The 18,092-nt window shown below is 37.4% G+C and overlaps 1 protein-coding gene across 2 annotated transcripts in view; it reads right to left on the bottom strand.

Annotated features, from left to right (window-relative positions):
• The window catches only part of LOC139944585 (poly(A) polymerase beta-like), a 161,176-nt gene that overhangs the window by 38,190 nt on the left and 104,894 nt on the right, over positions 1 to 18,092 (bottom strand). For both annotated transcript variants that reach the window (XM_071941640.1, XM_071941647.1), the window contains 3 exons: positions 15,691 to 15,766; positions 5,686 to 5,806; positions 300 to 384 (listed from right to left, as the gene is read on the bottom strand). In XM_071941640.1, coding sequence (XP_071797741.1) covers positions 300 to 384; positions 5,686 to 5,806; positions 15,691 to 15,766 — 282 coding nt within the window. The remainder of the gene's footprint in view (positions 1 to 299; positions 385 to 5,685; positions 5,807 to 15,690; positions 15,767 to 18,092) is intronic.

Here is an 18,092-nt window from a genome sequence, read left to right as displayed (position 1 = left end):
AAGGCAAGCCCTGGCTGACCATCTGAATCAGGCACAATTTGGTTAACCATCCTAAGCAAATTTAGATTCGCCTGGACAGTTTACCCAAATTAAAAAATAAAACATTTGTTTACCTAAAAGTGTCACACTTACTGGAAGAAAATGAATTTTGAATTATCACGCAATAGTACATGTACTATTTTAAAAGATGTACATTGAAAATTACACAACAGAGGGAGGGACAGATTAACAAATTTGAAATGTTCAATATTCAAATCGCATAAATACAAGTTTGATTTATACATGTATGTCCATCTTACTTGTACTTTTGGAAGAAGTTTGTAGCCTCGAAAAGCTTGTCCCATGTTGCTTTGCCATGTATAATCTGTTGGGTCACTGAAAGACCTACACAAAAAGAAATTACAAGGGTTTAAAGTTTATCAGGAAATAAAAAATACAGTAAATTCAAAACTAATGTATCACTTCAATATCTTGTTGTCCTTTGATGTGGAGGGTGGTCAAGGCCATAGCGAGATATATCCAAGTAACCCTGAAGAAATGTCACAATTCAGCACAAACAAGTAAAACATTTAGTTTGTGTAGTCAATCAGTCCATTTAATGAAGAAAAAGAATTTCAGTCAGACTTTAGTTTAAAGCTTGCCAAAAAGAATCACGGGAACCAAATGAATGTTTATGAACACATTAATAAAATAAACTTTTGATTGCCCTTTTCCGACCGACCAAAAAAGTCGGAAATCCACGTTCGTTTTTTTTCTTCCCTTTTTCCTTTTTTCAAAAAGGTGTTAAAACAAAAAAAATGAAGTATCTGTACTTTGAATGCCAAATAAACGACAATAAACCCTTTATTGGAAGCTGAAATGTTATATTTTGCTATTAGAGTGCTAACAGAAATCACAATGAAGTGTCTTATATCGTTTTTCACGCACTCGTATTGGGAGGGCGGGCTGCCCTCCTATAATTTGGGCCGCCCTGCCTAACAATAGACAAACAGACTATTTTTAGGCAGCATTTAATACAATAATAAACGATTACCTGACAATCCAAAACCACCTTCAAAACTACAGCATCGCAAATGCGATCATAAACAAAATGTTAAAACACGACGATGCACCCGGCCACATGGTTTGATCTGTCGCCCACTCCATGCGCACACCATGGAAATACCCACTGCATGCAAAGTGCATAAACTGTCCGCACACTGTGATTGGCCGTTGATAGACTCAAACTAAATACGCACATACACGAACTGAGAAAGACTGCGCACGCCTGTACAATGGAGCAATGAAGCCTTGAAGCATATTCAAACATGTAAACTTTTGCCGATTGAGGGCATGCGCGATTTGGGGCAAAGTTCATTGACAAATCGATACTATTAAAAGCGTAACCCGCGCCATCTTGGATTAAAATAAGAAGGTCCAGTGGCATGGCATCCTTGTGGAGATCAACACCGTTGTGTGTGTGAAATTCAACACGTTTGTGTCTTTTCAGACGTCGGGTTGCAAGTCTACAAAACCCTGACCCAAACTCCCACTTACTTACCTACATGTACATAGGAACCAAATGAATGTTTATGAACACATTAGTAAAATAAACTTTTGATTGCCCTTTTCCGACCGACCGAAAAAGTCAGAAATCCACGGTCGTTTTTTTTTCCTTCTCTTTTTTCTTCCCTTTTTTCTTTTTTCAAAATGCTGATCAACACGATTGTGTGTGTGGAATTCAAAACATTTGTGTCTTTTCAGACGTCGGGTTTCCAAGTCTATAACAGGACAGTGTTTCGCAGATGGTTCTCCAGATTGGTTCACTCATTGCCCCTTGCCCGCCCACCTGCCATTCGATCCGCCCTTTTTGGTCGGGTTACTTTCGTGTTGTACTAAGCATGGTTCTTCGGATTGGTTCATTCATTGCCGTGCAGGGTCGAAGAGGCTGGGTGCCAGGACAAAACCAAAACAAATCTCACGAATTTGCATTGAATGAAGTAACTCACAGATTGATGTTTCTCAGGCGACCATGTGTCAACCACTGGTCGATGTTGTTACCAGACTTCCTAGAAATCCTTCTGACAGGTGACTCATTTGTTGAAAAGATTAAATTTAAATGGAGAATATTTATTTTAAAAAAGCAGTCACTTCCAAACGGCATGAGATTTATGGACAAGGCGGATGGGATCAAACGGAAGCTTTATAATTTGGAAACATTGAGTAGGGCTATAGGTTGGAAGGAGCCTGAAAGGTGTCTATTAATAACATTTTGGGGTTGGGGGCGGGGGCTTACACAAGTAAAGTAAGCATTTGAAATCAAGCCCAACCTCTCAATACATTCTGGTCAGTGTATTGTGAGTGGTGTGTTGTCTGGTTTTGAGACTGGCCACATGTTGCTTGGTGAAGGAGGTCGCTGTGGGATCACTTTAGGTTGAAAGTGGGTGGCGACCTCGGACTTACAATATATTTCCATACAGAAATTGCACTATTGATGCAAAACATATCTTGCATTTTAAAGTCACCTGGAATAGAATTTGTTTTCTTTCAAACATCAGAGTATATGCTTATGAACGATTAAACAATTTTTTTAGTAACTGTTTGTCACGATTTATATGTTATAAAATATATAAAGTTGTTTGGGGGTCCGACTCCGCCTACCCCTTTTGTGACGTCAATCGAGGCAGACTTTGCCTGCAATGCATATAGTAAACACAGGTGCAAAGTACATGTATGTCCAAGTCGTGAGTTGGTACATTTCAAAAAGTGTTTTTCTGCAATCAGCAGCAATACACCTGGTCGGCATTGCCGGAAAAAACCTTTTTTTTTTTTTTTAAACGTACAAACTCACGACTTGGTCCATACATGTACCGTGCAATTGTGTTTACTCTACGCATTACAGGCAAAGTCTGCCACGATTGACGTCACGAACAGCGCCCTCTCGAGTCGGGGTCCACTCTTAAATTTGTAAATAACATAAGAACTGATTTTTTTAAATCTTAGTTAACTGTTTATTCATATTCCACTCATCAAAACACATATATTAGTGACAAAAGCTTTATTTTGAAAAAATACCACTTCCAGGTGACTTTAAACTATGGACACTTTCTTTATAGAACAAATTATTTACAAGAAAGGAGCAAATACATTCTGATTCTTTTTGCTAGGTATAGTGTTGCAGTTTCAGAGTTTACCCCCATCACGGAAGTTTGTGAAACTTATACACGTACGTCAAAGGCTGTTTTGAAGCTGTAAAAAAAAAACTTTGCATCTGGTCAAAGTTGTGGAGCAAATCGACATTAAGTTTCCTTTTCAATAAGTCCATTCACAAAATTGGTTAGAGCGGTGAGTCGGTCAGGTCTCAGAATGTCCATTTTGCCAAATTCATTTGGTAGCCTACTTTAGCATCCGCCCGTTGGGTTGGTTACTGGAGATAATGTTAACACAAAAGCCCTCTGCGGCTGAATGGGTACATTTTTAGGAGTTTGTCTATTACAAAATTGACCCAATCCGGACATAACAAACCCTAAAAATAACTTGACTTGCTTTCTGAAAGTAAAATAAGTTGGAGAAAATTAAGGTGTAAGGACGAATTTACTGTTTTTATTTAGTTTGTACGATATAGGGTTCTAGAGATATGGGATGTACAAGTATGGAGGTTTATTCCTAGAGCAGCGTGAACATTAACAGTCAGAAATTGTGTCGTTAAAATTTTGCGAGATGCAATGAGCCCAAAGTGACAATAAACAATACACTTATTGACGTTCACGTTCACGTTTAGTGCTCCGGTAAAGTGCAGCCTATTGACCAGAAAGTTTACAGGACAAATTCAGATGAAAATAAACTAAAAAGAGGCCTAAACGCTCTTACCAAATTTCAAATTGGAAGTTGAAGATTTAAACATTCATGTCTAAAGAACTACGTAATTCCCCCATTGGTTGTGCGTAAAGATTTTACACGTACAACACGTGTATTGTATGCGGTGCATGTCTAGAGTCATGCGGTGCATGTGCAGAGCGAAGTGCTCATTCCTAAAAGATGGGTATGTGTAGTCAATTGTTTGCAATGTTTGTAAGCAAGGTTTGCGGGAAAAGAAAACAAACTCAGAAACATCTCAATTGAATGTGGGGTCAAACAGAACAGAGTTACAATGTAATAAAAACCTTGGGTGGAGTTACCTTGGTAGAGCAATACACCAATATCGCTCAAACTAGCCATAGAGGCCGCAGAATGGCAATGACAGACAGAGACAGCGCGTCACCGTAAAGAAAACATACAGTAACTACAAGTGAACTAATCAGTATGGAGATGAAACGCATCCCCTTATAAGACACATGAGTTAACAAATATGGGGAACATTGTGTGTCCACCCCCCCCCCCCCCCCCCCAGATTGATGGCAATGGCAATGACGGGACACAGGGTTTACAGCACAGGGTTGGTCTTACACAGTGCAAAACATGAGGTTTATGACAAAGGTGGTTAAAAGACACCGGGAACATTTGATATTGTGTCCCCCACCCTTCGAAAGTGGTGTGGGGTGCAGGCCCGATTAAAGGGTCAATGTACTTATGTACTATGTACTTTGTAGGACAAATAACACAATGTCCACAGATTAACATTCAAATCACCTGGAAGTGGTATTTTATCAAAAATTGACAATAAGGTTCGATAGTCTGAATTGACAATAAGGTTCGATAGTCCGAATCGATAATAAGGTTTGATAGTCCGAATTGACAAAACAAGTTGTTTAAATAGTCTGACTCCATCGCATTGGAAGGTGGAGCAGAATGACATAATAACACTTGACGCCCCCCTCCCCATTATATCGCGTGATGGGACAGCAACGGGAGCGTCCCCCCCCCCAAATAAAACTAATAATAATAATTATTATTATTACAACCGGCAATGGGTTATTAGGGAGATAACCGGCAATAGGTAATTAGGGATTATAATAAAACAATAATCTCCCGCCTACACCCTGCCTTTCCACCGGACCCTCATACCTATTTTTAATTGACCATTGTCAGTTGCATCATGATGCAACTTGCTCTCTAATCCTACCCTTTCATGTTTCCCTGCATTGTTATTGAACAATGCATTTACCACCTCTATGGTCAAGCAATCTATCTTTTCATACTAAACATCCTTTGTGCTCACCACTTCACTCCTATTGGTTCATAGCCACCAATTGTCTCTGGAAATAGAAACTTTAATTGGTTGTTATTTTCCCGCTTGGATATGTATTTGTTTGTACTTGTTTTATGCCTCTGAAGAAGGTCCAGTTTGGATCGAAAGCTAAGGCCATCTACCCTACTCATTATATATATATCAATAAATCAATCAGTTTATTTCCACAGTTTCAAAATCACAATCAGTATCAAATCACAGGCAATGTATCAGTTGGAAATAAATAAATAAATAATTGTTTGTCAATAACAAAAGCGCCCGTCTATACCATGGGCTGTCAGAAAACATGCTGCATATCCCTGTAGATAAATAACAATGGGGATTAGTGTACTGCAGGTGGACTGTTAAGGTACATGTTTAATGCTGGTGCTCTACTGGCTAAGCTGTCTAACCCCATGTTAGGGATCTCTCTATTCTCTCACTAACTAGCGTTGTCAATAATCTGTATCGATTCATGTCTCACTTCTCTGAAAGTTTTAACAATTTAAAGTAATATTGAAATTTGTTGAGGGAGTTACCTTCTTTCATTTCCTGTTCCATGATAAACTTGGTAGACTGGGTGACATTGTATGTGGAATTCTGCTGCGGAAATGCTGGGGTGATTATGGGCATCAAATGAAACCTGTCAGACACATTAACCTATAATCAAAAATATAATCAGAACTATGTATTATCATCTTTGTGACTTCTAACTTATACTGACAGGATTCAAGAGCAAAAGTGTTGTTACAATAAATAAGAGAAGTCATACATGTACATGTACATTGTAAATGTACATTGTAAATGTACATTGTAAATGTACATTGTAAATGTAGGTTCATTTACAGAGTTGTTAAATTGTATTCGTCCACAGACAATATTATGAATATTCATAAGACCATTTTTTGCTTTCATGAGAAACTTACAGTTTAACATAAGAGCTTAAAATTACCAATTACATTTTTTTCTTCTTTTAACTGTATACATACTTAAAAATTCCTATGTTGTTGAATTTAAAAACTGATGAATTTCAACAAGCCATAAAAGGCAATGAATAGGGTTTTCTTCCTAAATGTCTCTTCCCTTGTGCCTTAGTGACAAATTCAACAACTTGTATTCAAGCAACCTAAGGTTGTCTACACACTGTCAATACCAAATGCATTTACAAGCGGCATGTGAATTCAAGTACACTATGTACTATTTCGATCTTAAATTCTTTGGTGATGCAGAGATAAGTAGGAATAATATAATCATAGAGTGGACTTACAGTTAATTTGTTTACTCAGCTATATGTTTGCCTTCCGAAACAATTCGTTTCTCATATGGTATTGCATAATTAATTTGTGCCACCTTAATTTGTTGTTTTATTGGGTTTTTTCCGTACTATTAACAATTTTGCGACGCAAAAACAGAAACGAAAAAGACTGTAACTTTTGAATTATTGTCAACAGCAATGAACGAAGACTTTTTATATCAAGCCTGACATTTTGGTATTAATCTACTTTTTGCTTTTTCAAACAACACCAATAATTAGCTATGTTATGAGATGATATCTCCAATTGACGTCTAATAACTTCATTAACCTAAGTGAAATCAAATCAACAGTGTTGTGAAAAAACAGAGAAACGTCAACTTATGAGGCAGACCGGCAACTTTGGTTGGAGCTAGAGCTAGTAGATCAACCTGATGCCTGTCCTGGGGGATGTAAGTCCCTCAAGTTCCAATAGGCCCTGTCCTCTCCAACTTCTTAGAATTACGAAACACCTTTTAGGGCAAAACCACTTTGGCCTTGGAGCAAGCTCCGGGGCATCTTGTCTGCTTACAATTGAGTTTTTTTTTAATGGTCAATGCATGAAGTGTTACGCTTACACTGTAAAATAATATCTTTATTTTGTCCAGGGTAATTCTACTTGTTATTAGTTTTCTTCAAATAAATAATGCATCGTACCTGCTGCGTAGTTTTAACAACCATTGTCGATCATATCAACCAAAGACCTATCACTGCCATGCTGCTGCCCAAGATTAAAAATAAATAATGGGTGCAATCTTTGAAAAGGCACAAACTTTGTATCAAATTCCAAAACGCTTGTGTGATCTTTAAAAAAAAGGCCATCTTCAAAGATTGCGCGAAGTGCCCTCCAGCATTTGCTGCTTCTTGTACCTTACAAATCATTTATTGGGCAACATTTGGAAAACATATCTTCGTGCTCGTTGTGTAACTATAAAAAACAATATTTTTAGACAAAATCTTCAGAATGAAACTGAAAAAAATGATATACAAAAAACAGGACAATGTTTAATTATCATCGTGATAACAAAATTACAATCTGTAAATACGTTATGGTACATATACGTGTTCTTATATCATCACAGTGCCCCTCCGTTTGTGTTGCAAGCAGTGAATGCGATCCTACTACAGAAATACAACATTGAGATACGGCAGGCATATGCTAGCTGGAATGTTGCCTCTTGTCCCGCGTGGCGCCTTGTACGTTAGATATTAAGAGTCAGTTCAGGTAATGTAGTTGACATACTTGCTCACGGTCAAAAAATATTTTTTTTTTAATACTTTGTGGGTGGAAGGACCTTGGGCTGCAAGTAAACAAAATTGCATTTTCAATTCCATATATAGCCCGTTGCCATGTTTACGGCTCATTTTTTGTTGTTGGCCATTTAAGGCTGGTTTTTAGCTCATATTTACAACTCCACCCCACCAAAATGCAAAATTATTTCAAAAAAACCTTGTGTATCACTACAAAGTATCATCCTTGGCCTTCCTTGAGAAAAAAGATTATTGCTTTAAATATCACCCTTGTGCTATTTTTGCATCGTGCATTACAGTATGTTTTTAGAACTTGCAAAATTGCCATTTTTACCCTATTTTTGGACCCCAAAATGTCAACTTGCCAGGGGTCTCAGAAAATTTTCCTTTCGGCTGTGGTTAGGGCCAACAGTGGTCTTTCCATATCTGGTGTCAAAAACTTGGGCAATTGTATCCTGTTGTGACAGTACTGCCTCAAAACTAGACTTTTTTCCCCCAAAACGTGAAAAAAAAATGCTTTTTAAGGGTCTTTTCAAATAATATTGACATACGTGTCCACGTTGAAAAAAAGGAACATTTTTCTTATACTTTGTGGATGGTAGGGACTTGGGGTCCAAATAAACAAAATTTACACTTCAAATCATTATATAATACGTTGCCATGGTAACAGATCATTTGTGTTTAGGCCACTTTTGGCCGATTTGGGGGTCTGAAAACTGTTTTTTTAGTTAATATTTACAACTCCACCCCACCAAAAAAACAAAAATATTTCATAAAACCTTTTCCATCACTACAAATTATCATCCTTAGCTTTACTTGAGACAAAAAATTATTGCTATAAATTTCACCTTTGTGCTATTTTTAGAACGTGCATTACAGTGTGTTTTTAGAACTTGCAAAATCAACATTTTTACCATATTTTTGCCCTCAATTTTTTTTTTTTTTCTTTTTAGGAGAACATTTTTCTTTCGGTTTTGAATAGGGCCAAAATTTGTCTTTTTATTTAATGTAAGAAAACCTTGGGCAATTGTATCCTGATGTAACAGTACTGTCTCAAAAATGTCTCCCTTTTCCCCCAAAACATGGAGAAATGCATTTTGAAATATTTGCTTCATTTTGAATTTACAACAGAAAGAAGTAATACTTCCATCAGTCTGGCAGATCTTCATAAGCACTCTGTAGGCTTAGTGCATTACCCAACATTGATCAGGACTTGTTGATGACCTAAATCTTAGAATTTGCCCCACCTCGGCCCCGCCCCAATCATATTTCTTGACATTGCATAAAACAATTGTGAACAGCGGCTCTTTTTTGGAAGTCACATTTTTGAATTCCCTTTACAAATTAAGAAAGTTTGTGCAGTCTAAATTTGTATTGGTTCTCAGAATATTTCCATTTTGGTTGTGATTGGGCTATCGTTATGGTTTGCATGTCTGCTGGGGCGAACACTTTGGTGTTGTGACACTTCTGCATCAAACATGGTAATTTTTCCAAAAACAAGAAAAATGCATTTTGAAGATATCCCTTAGTTTGAATTAATAAAACACAAAAACGAGCATGACTATTAAACAATCTGGCACTGTTTCCATGCTCTTTAAAGTAACAAGTACAACGTTTTTATTTTTAAGCCATAACTGCCATGCTTTGCCACTGAGAGTTCTTGTTTTGTCATGACTACTTTACCTAGGGACAGCGTCAAAAACATTTTTATCGGCGGGCCGCGGCCTGCTGCGGCTCTGTGCTGCGGTGCCGACACATCCCTCTGAGGAGATTTTGACTGCGGCGCCGGCCAAGGGGTTTGCAACTCATTAAATTTGGCCTATTGTGTGTCTTAACAATGGACGGAGAAGAACGCGGCGTGCTGCGGCCGGCCGAGGTTGTAAAACTGGTCCCAGTAGACTGAATCCTGTAACTATGGAAAACGGGTGGATGAAACCCTTGCGCTATGACAAACCATAGAGCAAGGATAAAACTGACCATTATTTTTGCTTAAAATTGTGTTAAAGTACGCGACAATATTCCGGTGTTATGAATGTGAAATTGTTTGTTTTATAACTTTGTAAAAACAAGAACAATCAATAAACAAATATTTTTTTCTGATAAAAAGACATTTTGATGTTGAACGTACGTTCAATCCCCCCGGAGAAGAAGTGAAGTGCGGCGCACTGCGGCCGGCCGTGATTGTAAACTGACAACAGAACAGTGGATGAAACCATGACGAAAGCATTAAACACACCATTCTTGTTCTCTCAAATTATTTTGGAATACATTCTAGGATCAATTTAGGGCCATCTTTAATGTTTTGGCATTCTTCCATCGCAAAACCAGACTATGGGTGCGTTGGATTAGCTTCCATGGGTCGACCCCGATGTGGCGTGTTTTTTTTTTCAAGACGAACGTGGACACATAATTACCCGCCAAATCGGTGTCGACAGTCTAGTCACATGTGTGCATTGTTTGATGAGGACAGCAATTTTGGGTATATCTTTGAAACTAAATTGATATTTTCTACAATTTTCTTCTGATATATTCTACACTTGTTGTATTCACACATTCTCTTTTGGGTTTTTGGTTGCATTTCCCTAGCGCTTTGTACCGTTTGTGTGTATATAAATCTACAAGTTGTTTCATTGTTATTTTTTTGTTTCTCCCTTGAAATCAAGTGAATCGCTACAATATTCTTTTACCAACATTAATTAAGGCATTATAGAAGGACTCCGACACCAGTGATTCAACAGGTATTATTTTGAGAGTTTATTTGCTGCCAAACATCACGTAAGTTTAAACATTCCCAAATTAAGTACATGCAAATAATAGAAAACTATCGAAAATTAGTATCAATTCTAGTCTTTGCTTGTAATAACCCTATACAAACTTTGTTTCCCTTTTCTGCAGACTCCCTGTGAGAGGTCTGGCCACCATTGTCAACAGGAGCCCACAAAATCCCTGCCACATTTCATCACACATGAACAACATCATCAACGAGTTGGATGTTGAACAACAGGTGCAAGACGGGCATTCATTGCTTGTACTGCTTGCTGATGGTGGCCCAGACTTCAACGTTAATCATGTGGTTAACGAGATGTACTATGGCCGCCTCTTCAAGCAGTGCAAGCTGGATGCCCTACTTGTAACCAGCTATTGTCCTTGACACTCAGCCCTCAACCCGGTCGAGCGTTTGTGGTCTCCCTGCACACGGGCTTTGACGTCAGTGTCAATCCCCGCCAATCTGCCTGGTGAACTCCCACCTTGCCAGCAAAGACAACTGAGTACCGATGAGCGCGTTGCCAAGGAGAAAACTGTTTTCAACAACGTTATGGCCCTTATCAACCACTACTGGGAGAATACCAAGTATGCGGATAAACTTATAACTTTGTCTACCATACCAAGCGGGTCAAATGAAGCACCATTCTCTGATTTTGGACAGGTACATGCTGCAGTGTCGTCATCAGCTACAAGGTTGCGAGAGGACCGCGCAGTGTATGACGAATTTAAATTTGTCATGCGACATATGGATCGGCGCATTGGCATGGTCTTGTTTGCTAAATGCACCGATCCAGCATGTCAACACTGCGTGTCCAATCCACCTGTAAATGATGAGATGCTGCAGTGTGTACGGAATTTCCCAACCCCGAAACCTTCTTCCAGTCATCCTGGTCGTTTCTTGACATTTCTTGAAGCTTTGCACCAACCCAGGGACTTGCCCTGTGAACACATGCCTTTGTTCCAGGACAAGAACCTGGGAAGGTGTGAAGCTGGTTGTAAATATGTATTTACAAGTAAGAAAGACAAGGATGACCACCGGAAGAAGGTTCATCCTCGTAGATAATCTATTCCATTCTCTTGGTTTTTTTTTATACCAGATATTTATCTGAATATATTCCTGTCATAAATGAACGAGTAGGGTTGAACTATTTGTTGTTTGTGGTTCATTTTAAATGCTCCATCGGATTGTTGTGGATTTTATTTAAAAGCAAAATAAAGCCAATCTGCTTTATACTACCAAAGTTCTGTTTGTTTACGGCAGTTTTCATAGAAATTTTTGCAATCGATTCCTAGTTGTTTTCTTCAGATTCTCATATTTATAATTTGTTTATATTGGATTTATGAACAGGTTGAGGTTTTTAACGAAAATCGTACTTATGATTGGTTTGCTGTTAGGTTTTTTTAAATACACTTGACACTATTTGTATTTGTCAATGACCAGTCTTCTCACTTGGTGCATCTCAACATATGCATAAAATAACTAACCTGCGAAAACTACGTTATTTCCGTGGGAACAGTTTCTCACAATTTTGTATACTACCAACCTCTCCCCATTACTCGTTACCAAGTAAGGTTTTATGGTAATTATTATTATTTTTAGTAATTAGCAATAGTATCCACTGCCTATGACTTGTGGCTACTCATTTATAAGATTTGCAATTGATTTTTATTTGTTGGTGCATTTCGATGAAATAAACTACACTTAATTTTCGAAAGTATTGCAATGTAGTCAATGCGTTTTTCTTTCCAAGTCAGATATTTTTATTTATTTATATTTATATATATATATTTTGGTGGGGGCTACAGGGGTGGTACAGGCAGTAGAAAACAGTATGTACTGGTGCAAAACACCCAGTTTATAGGGAAAAACATTTATGTAATAAAAGTAATCAAAGGCCCACAAAAGGATTGCTCCATTAAACGAGACCATCTACTAAAAGGAAAAAAAAAACAGAATGTCTAATCAAGCCCTAGACAGTCAGTGACAAAACTCCCTTTATGTGCTGCCCCTAGCTGCCGTCGAGATCAAAAAGATACAAGTTGTAACTTGAAACGGAGAACATGTATTACATTACGGCTTTGTACGCCGCTGCTCAAACATTGGCCGCTCAGACTCCTTATCTTCAGACTTTGTGTCCGAGGTCAATGCATTTATTATTTGGGACATGTAAGACACAGTGCACATTACTTTGATCTATTATGGGGAGAAATCTGTGCTGGGCGGGCGGCTGGGTGGAAGTTATGAGTTCCCACCTGCCCACAGATGAAACAACTTGCGTGACTTAGATACTGAAAATATTGACAACGTGTAATACCAGCAAAACACAAAGAAAGAAAAAACATCATGCACAAAATGTGGATGTCGCAGGAATCAACCAAAAAATATAACGGAACTTCGAGCTTGATACATAATTTACAGGTAGATTTTCTTTCAAACAATTCATAAATTCAAATACAGTTAAATAAATAATGCTTCGGCAAAACAGGTAATTATTTCACATCATTGTACAATTTATGGTGGTCGGAGGGAGAGAACAATCCGTCAGTTGTGTCGGGGAATCATGAGTGATCGGCGGGTTTTCCCGACGACGTGTGTAGTACCTGCCGTACCGCACAGTAAAGGTACACAGATCTGTCTGTTCGTTGACTTTGTATTGATTGATGTTGACATGAAATAAATTTATCTAAAATGAAGAACGAACAGACACAGACTTTATCGTCTAACTTTCAAAGAGTAAAACCCATTGGCCCATGTCAGTTCTTCGGGGTAAAAAAAAAGGCATGTGGGTAGCAGATATAGAATAGAAGTACATTGCAAGCGCTGCCTGTTTGCGGTGGGCCGCAGCCGGCCGCAATCCACATAGATACATTTACACGGACTGGTTTGTGGTTGCTACGACCCTCGTCTCTGTGGGGGAATTGGTGAATAGAAGCTTTTTTATCTGCACAGCAAGCGGCGCGCTGCGGCCGGCCGCAATCTTTAGAAAATAGGACAATGATCATGGTCCATTGTTATGCATGATACTCTATGTGCCGCACTGAGCCGAGGTTTGCCGGCCGCGGCCCGCCAACCCTCGGCGCTTCAAGGCGGGCCGCAGCCCGCCGATAAAAATGTTTTTGACGCTGTCCCCTAGTTGTACAGGTATGATTCACATGGCCTTATAACAGTCTCCTTGGTCCCCTGCCTGCTACCAAACTAAACATTTTCATCCCAATCAAAACAAAGAGGCTCTAAAAATGCGCAAATACTGTCTCCAAAGTATCTAAATGGCCATTCACCTGCTTTAGCCTCCTGTTAGCAGTTCCCCCACCCATGGTGGGATTCCTTTCAATTGTACTGTTGCAAACAATAACAGAGTTGGTTTATTTTTAACGTGATAAACAATTCACAGGTAATGTTTGACAATGTTTTTTGTTCATCGTTCTCAGAGACATATATAACAAATATGAATTAGTAAGATAGTGAATGGAAAAAATAATCAAACTAGGATGAATAAACTTTTGTCGCTGCAATTGCATCTTACTTATTTATGTTGAGCAGGTGCAAGTATTTACAACTTCTATCAATGTTGTTTCATTAAAGGAACACGTTGCCTTGGATCGGTCGAGTTGGTGTTTAAAAAGCGTTTGTAACCGTTTATTTCAAAATGCATATGATTAGAAAGATGTTTTAAAAGTAGAATACAATGATCCACACAAGTATCACCCAAAAACATGTTTCTAACCATATGCATTTAACAAATGGTTACAAACGCATTTCAAAGACCAACTTGACCGATCCCAGGCAACATGTTCCTTTTAAATGATCTCTTACGCTCATCTTGCAAATCGTTAGTATCATTGTTTTTAAGAACACTTTTATGCGGAGGCTTTTTAAATTCCCACATTTGTGTTGGACATAATTGGATGCTCCAAACCATCTGCAGCACAGACACTACACTGTATATTGTTTATGATCTCTATGAAAAGTTTTACATTTGGTAGCAGGCAGGGACCAAGGAGAGTAGGCCCTGTATTAAAGACAACTTGTAAAGAATGCTCATCGCACTCTACTTGCAATGGGAATCATACCTGTACAATAGGTAAAATAGCCAAATCAAGAACTCTCAGTGGCAAAGCATTGGTTATGGCTTGGTTGAATACCATTATGTTTAAATATAAACTTTGTATTCAATACTCAAAGGGCATTGAAACAGTGCCAGATTTTTACAAGCATGCATTGATTTTGAAAAAATTACTATACTATTGAGCCAGGTAGTGTCACAACAGGATACAATAAACCCAAGTGTTTCTCCCCAGAAGACATGAAAACACCAATAATCGCCCCAATCACAACCGAAAGGGAACACTTTCAAAAAAGAGGCGCTATTCACAAAACATTGTTTTATGCAATTTCAAGGAATATGATTTTGGCTGGGCCGGGCAAATTCTAAAATGTATGTCATCAATAATTCCTGATCAATGTTGGGTAATCCACTAAGCCTACAGAGTGCTTAAAAAGAGAAGCAAGATTGTTAAAATTATTACTTTTTAATGTTATAAATTCAATTTGAAGAAAAAAAAATTCAAAATGCATTTTTCTGTTTGGGGAAAAAAGTATATTTTTGAGACAGTACTGTTACATCAGGATACACTTGCCCAAGTTTTTCTTACAAAAAACATCAATTTTGGCCCTAATCAAAACCTAAATTTTGAGGGCAAAAAATAGGGTAAAAATGGCGATTTTGCAAATTCTAAAAACATACTGTAATGCATGATGCAAAAACAGCACAAGGGTGATATTTAAAGCAATAATTTTTTTTCTGACAGAAGGCCAAGGATGATACTTTGTAGTGATATACAAGGTTTTTTGAAATAAAATTGCATTTTGGTGGGGTGGAGTTGTAAATATGAGCTAAAAACCAGTTTTTCAGACCCCAAAATCGGCCTAAAATGGCCAAAAAACAAAATGAGCCATAACCATGGCAATGGGCTATATATGGAACTGAAAATGCAATTTTGTTTACTTGCAGCCCAAGGCCGTTCCACCCACAAAGTATAAAAAAAATTCATTTTTTGACCGTGAGCAAGTATGTCAACTATTTACCTGAACTGACTCTTAAGTATTTTTCCTTAAATTTTGGATACAAAGAAAACTACTGTAAGGTCTACTACAGCTGTATTGTATAGGTACATGTATTTATATGAACTTGAACATTAAAATGAAGGCCAACTAATCCTAAAGGTTGTTACTTACCCTTGGATCCCAAACAGGAAAGGTCAAGTCAGTACCTGTCTTTGGTTGTTTCAGTAATACAGGTTGAGGCCAGACCCTGTTGACATACAGAACATGTTATTGTTTTAAATCAACATGATATATTTACATTTGAAAACAGCTACATGTACTGTATTACACTCTGAAGATGGAGTACTGCAATGGATCACTTTATCAGAACCTAACATGAAAACAAGATAAACTACCGATAGTGATTGTAAAAATTCTCTATGCTACAAAAAAAAAACACACATTACAACTCTATGAATGTGATTACCTGGTCTTGTATCTGATACTAAATCAAAAGGAGCTTTAACACAAAAAATAAAGGTCAACATGGCGCCATGGTCATTGTGTTAAATTTATTTGTTCAAAAATTGATTGTGTAGTTCTTGAGTAAAGATCCCACTTCCGGTTAACCCGGAAGTAATGGTCAATAGTGGGTCACGGAAAGCCATGCTTGATTTTCAACGCCCAAAGAGTCCATAACTGAAAAAAGTTTGAAAATCTGCTGTGTAGTTCTTGAGATAAAGTACCACTTCCGGTTGACCCGCAAATAAAGGTCAGAATGGGGGTCTACATGTAAGTTTTCAAAGTTAATATTTAATGCCTAAGTAGTCTACAACTGAAAGAAGTTTGACAATCGGTTGTGTAGTTCTTGAGAAATGGTCCAACTTTCGGTTGACCCGGAAGAAGAGGTCAAAATGGGTCACGGATTTTCCCCAAAAAAATTTAATGCAAAGGGAGTCTATAACTGAAAAAAAGAAAAAAATTTAATATGATGTGTAACTCTAGATATATGGTCCCACTTCCGGTTGACCCGAAAGTAGAGGTCAAATCGGGGTCACGGTTACCCGAGGCACATCTCCTATGCCTAAGGAGTCTATCACTGAAAAAAACTTTGAAATCGGCTGTACACTTCTTGAGATATTGTGCTGCAAAGAAACACTCATTAAAGCTTCTAATTAGCATAAATTAACACGTGATGACGTCACAGTCCTTAAATTGTGTTTTTTGTACTGATAAATTTCATAAGGTACAAGATGGTATGTAACTTACCCCAATCCAATGACTTATACAAAAACCCAATTGTGTATTGCACTAATCATCAGGAAGATGTATGAATGCTATGATCAATGAATATCACGTTGTACCCATGATGCCAAGATTTTTAATTAATCATTAATTTTTGACGTACTTTGACTGATTTTAATGAACTGAAACATCTCTTATTAGAATTAGTAAATTTTTCAACACAGAATATGAAATTTTGAAAATGAACAGAAGTTATTGTCAAATATTGTGTTTTTGACCTCTAAAACATTTCCACTTTAGCTCCATATGTTTTGTACACAGAAAATAAAACATGCATATGTATGATGTCATGATGACGTGGCTGAAAGTGTTAGGCTGGAAGTCTTATCTACACTTCAAGACAAGTCCATAAGTATGATGGGAACAATATTGCCTAATTAAATATTCACACAGCTGTAACTTGAATATTTAAGAATTTTAATTAAATCTTTCATACTATACAAGTTTGTCACTTTCTGATAATTATAATGTGACATTTGACAAGTTTAAAAGTCAATACGATTTTGAGGAAAGAATGAACAATAACAATAACAATAACAATAACAATAACAATAACAATAACAATAACAATAACAATAACAATAACAATAACAAAACAATAACAATAACAAAACAATAACAAAACAATAAAAAAACAAAACAATAACAAAACAATAACAAAATAATAACAATAACAAAACAATAACAAAACAATAACAAAACAACAACAATAACAAAACAACAACAAAACAAAACAATAACAAAACTAGAGATTGTGAACAATCACAAAGCTGTTCCAGAATGTTTTGTTAAATATGCTTTAACAAAACCCATACATAACAGCTTTATGAAATGTGATTACCTTGTTTTTTATCTCATACTGAATCGAAATGAGCTTTAAAATTAGAATTTAAGGTCAACATGGCATCGTGGTCATTATTTGAAATAAATTTAATTAATGTTAAAAAATCGGTTGTGTAGTTCTTGAGATATGATCCAACTTCCGGGAAGTAAAGGTCAATACACCTGTACTGGGTCACGGTAAATCAAGTTCGATTTTGAACGCCTAAAGAGTCTAAAACTGAAACAGATTGAAAATCGGTTGTGTAGTTCTTGAAGTAAGGTCCCACTTCCGGTTGACCCGGAAGAAAAGGTCAACATGGGGGTCATGGTTTTCAAAGTTAATATTTAATGCCTAAGGAGTCTATAACTGAAAAAGTTTGAAAATCGGTTGTATAGTTCTTGAGAAATGATCCCACTTCCGGTTGACCCGGAAATAAAGGTCAACACAAGGTCACAGTTTTCAAAGT

This window comes from Asterias amurensis, chromosome 1, assembly GCF_032118995.1.
Source record: "Asterias amurensis chromosome 1, ASM3211899v1".
NCBI classification, from domain to species: Eukaryota; Metazoa; Echinodermata; class Asteroidea; order Forcipulatida; family Asteriidae; genus Asterias; species Asterias amurensis.
The sequence above is the reverse complement of the archived record's forward strand: the minus strand, read 5'-3'. Positions and strand labels throughout refer to the sequence as shown.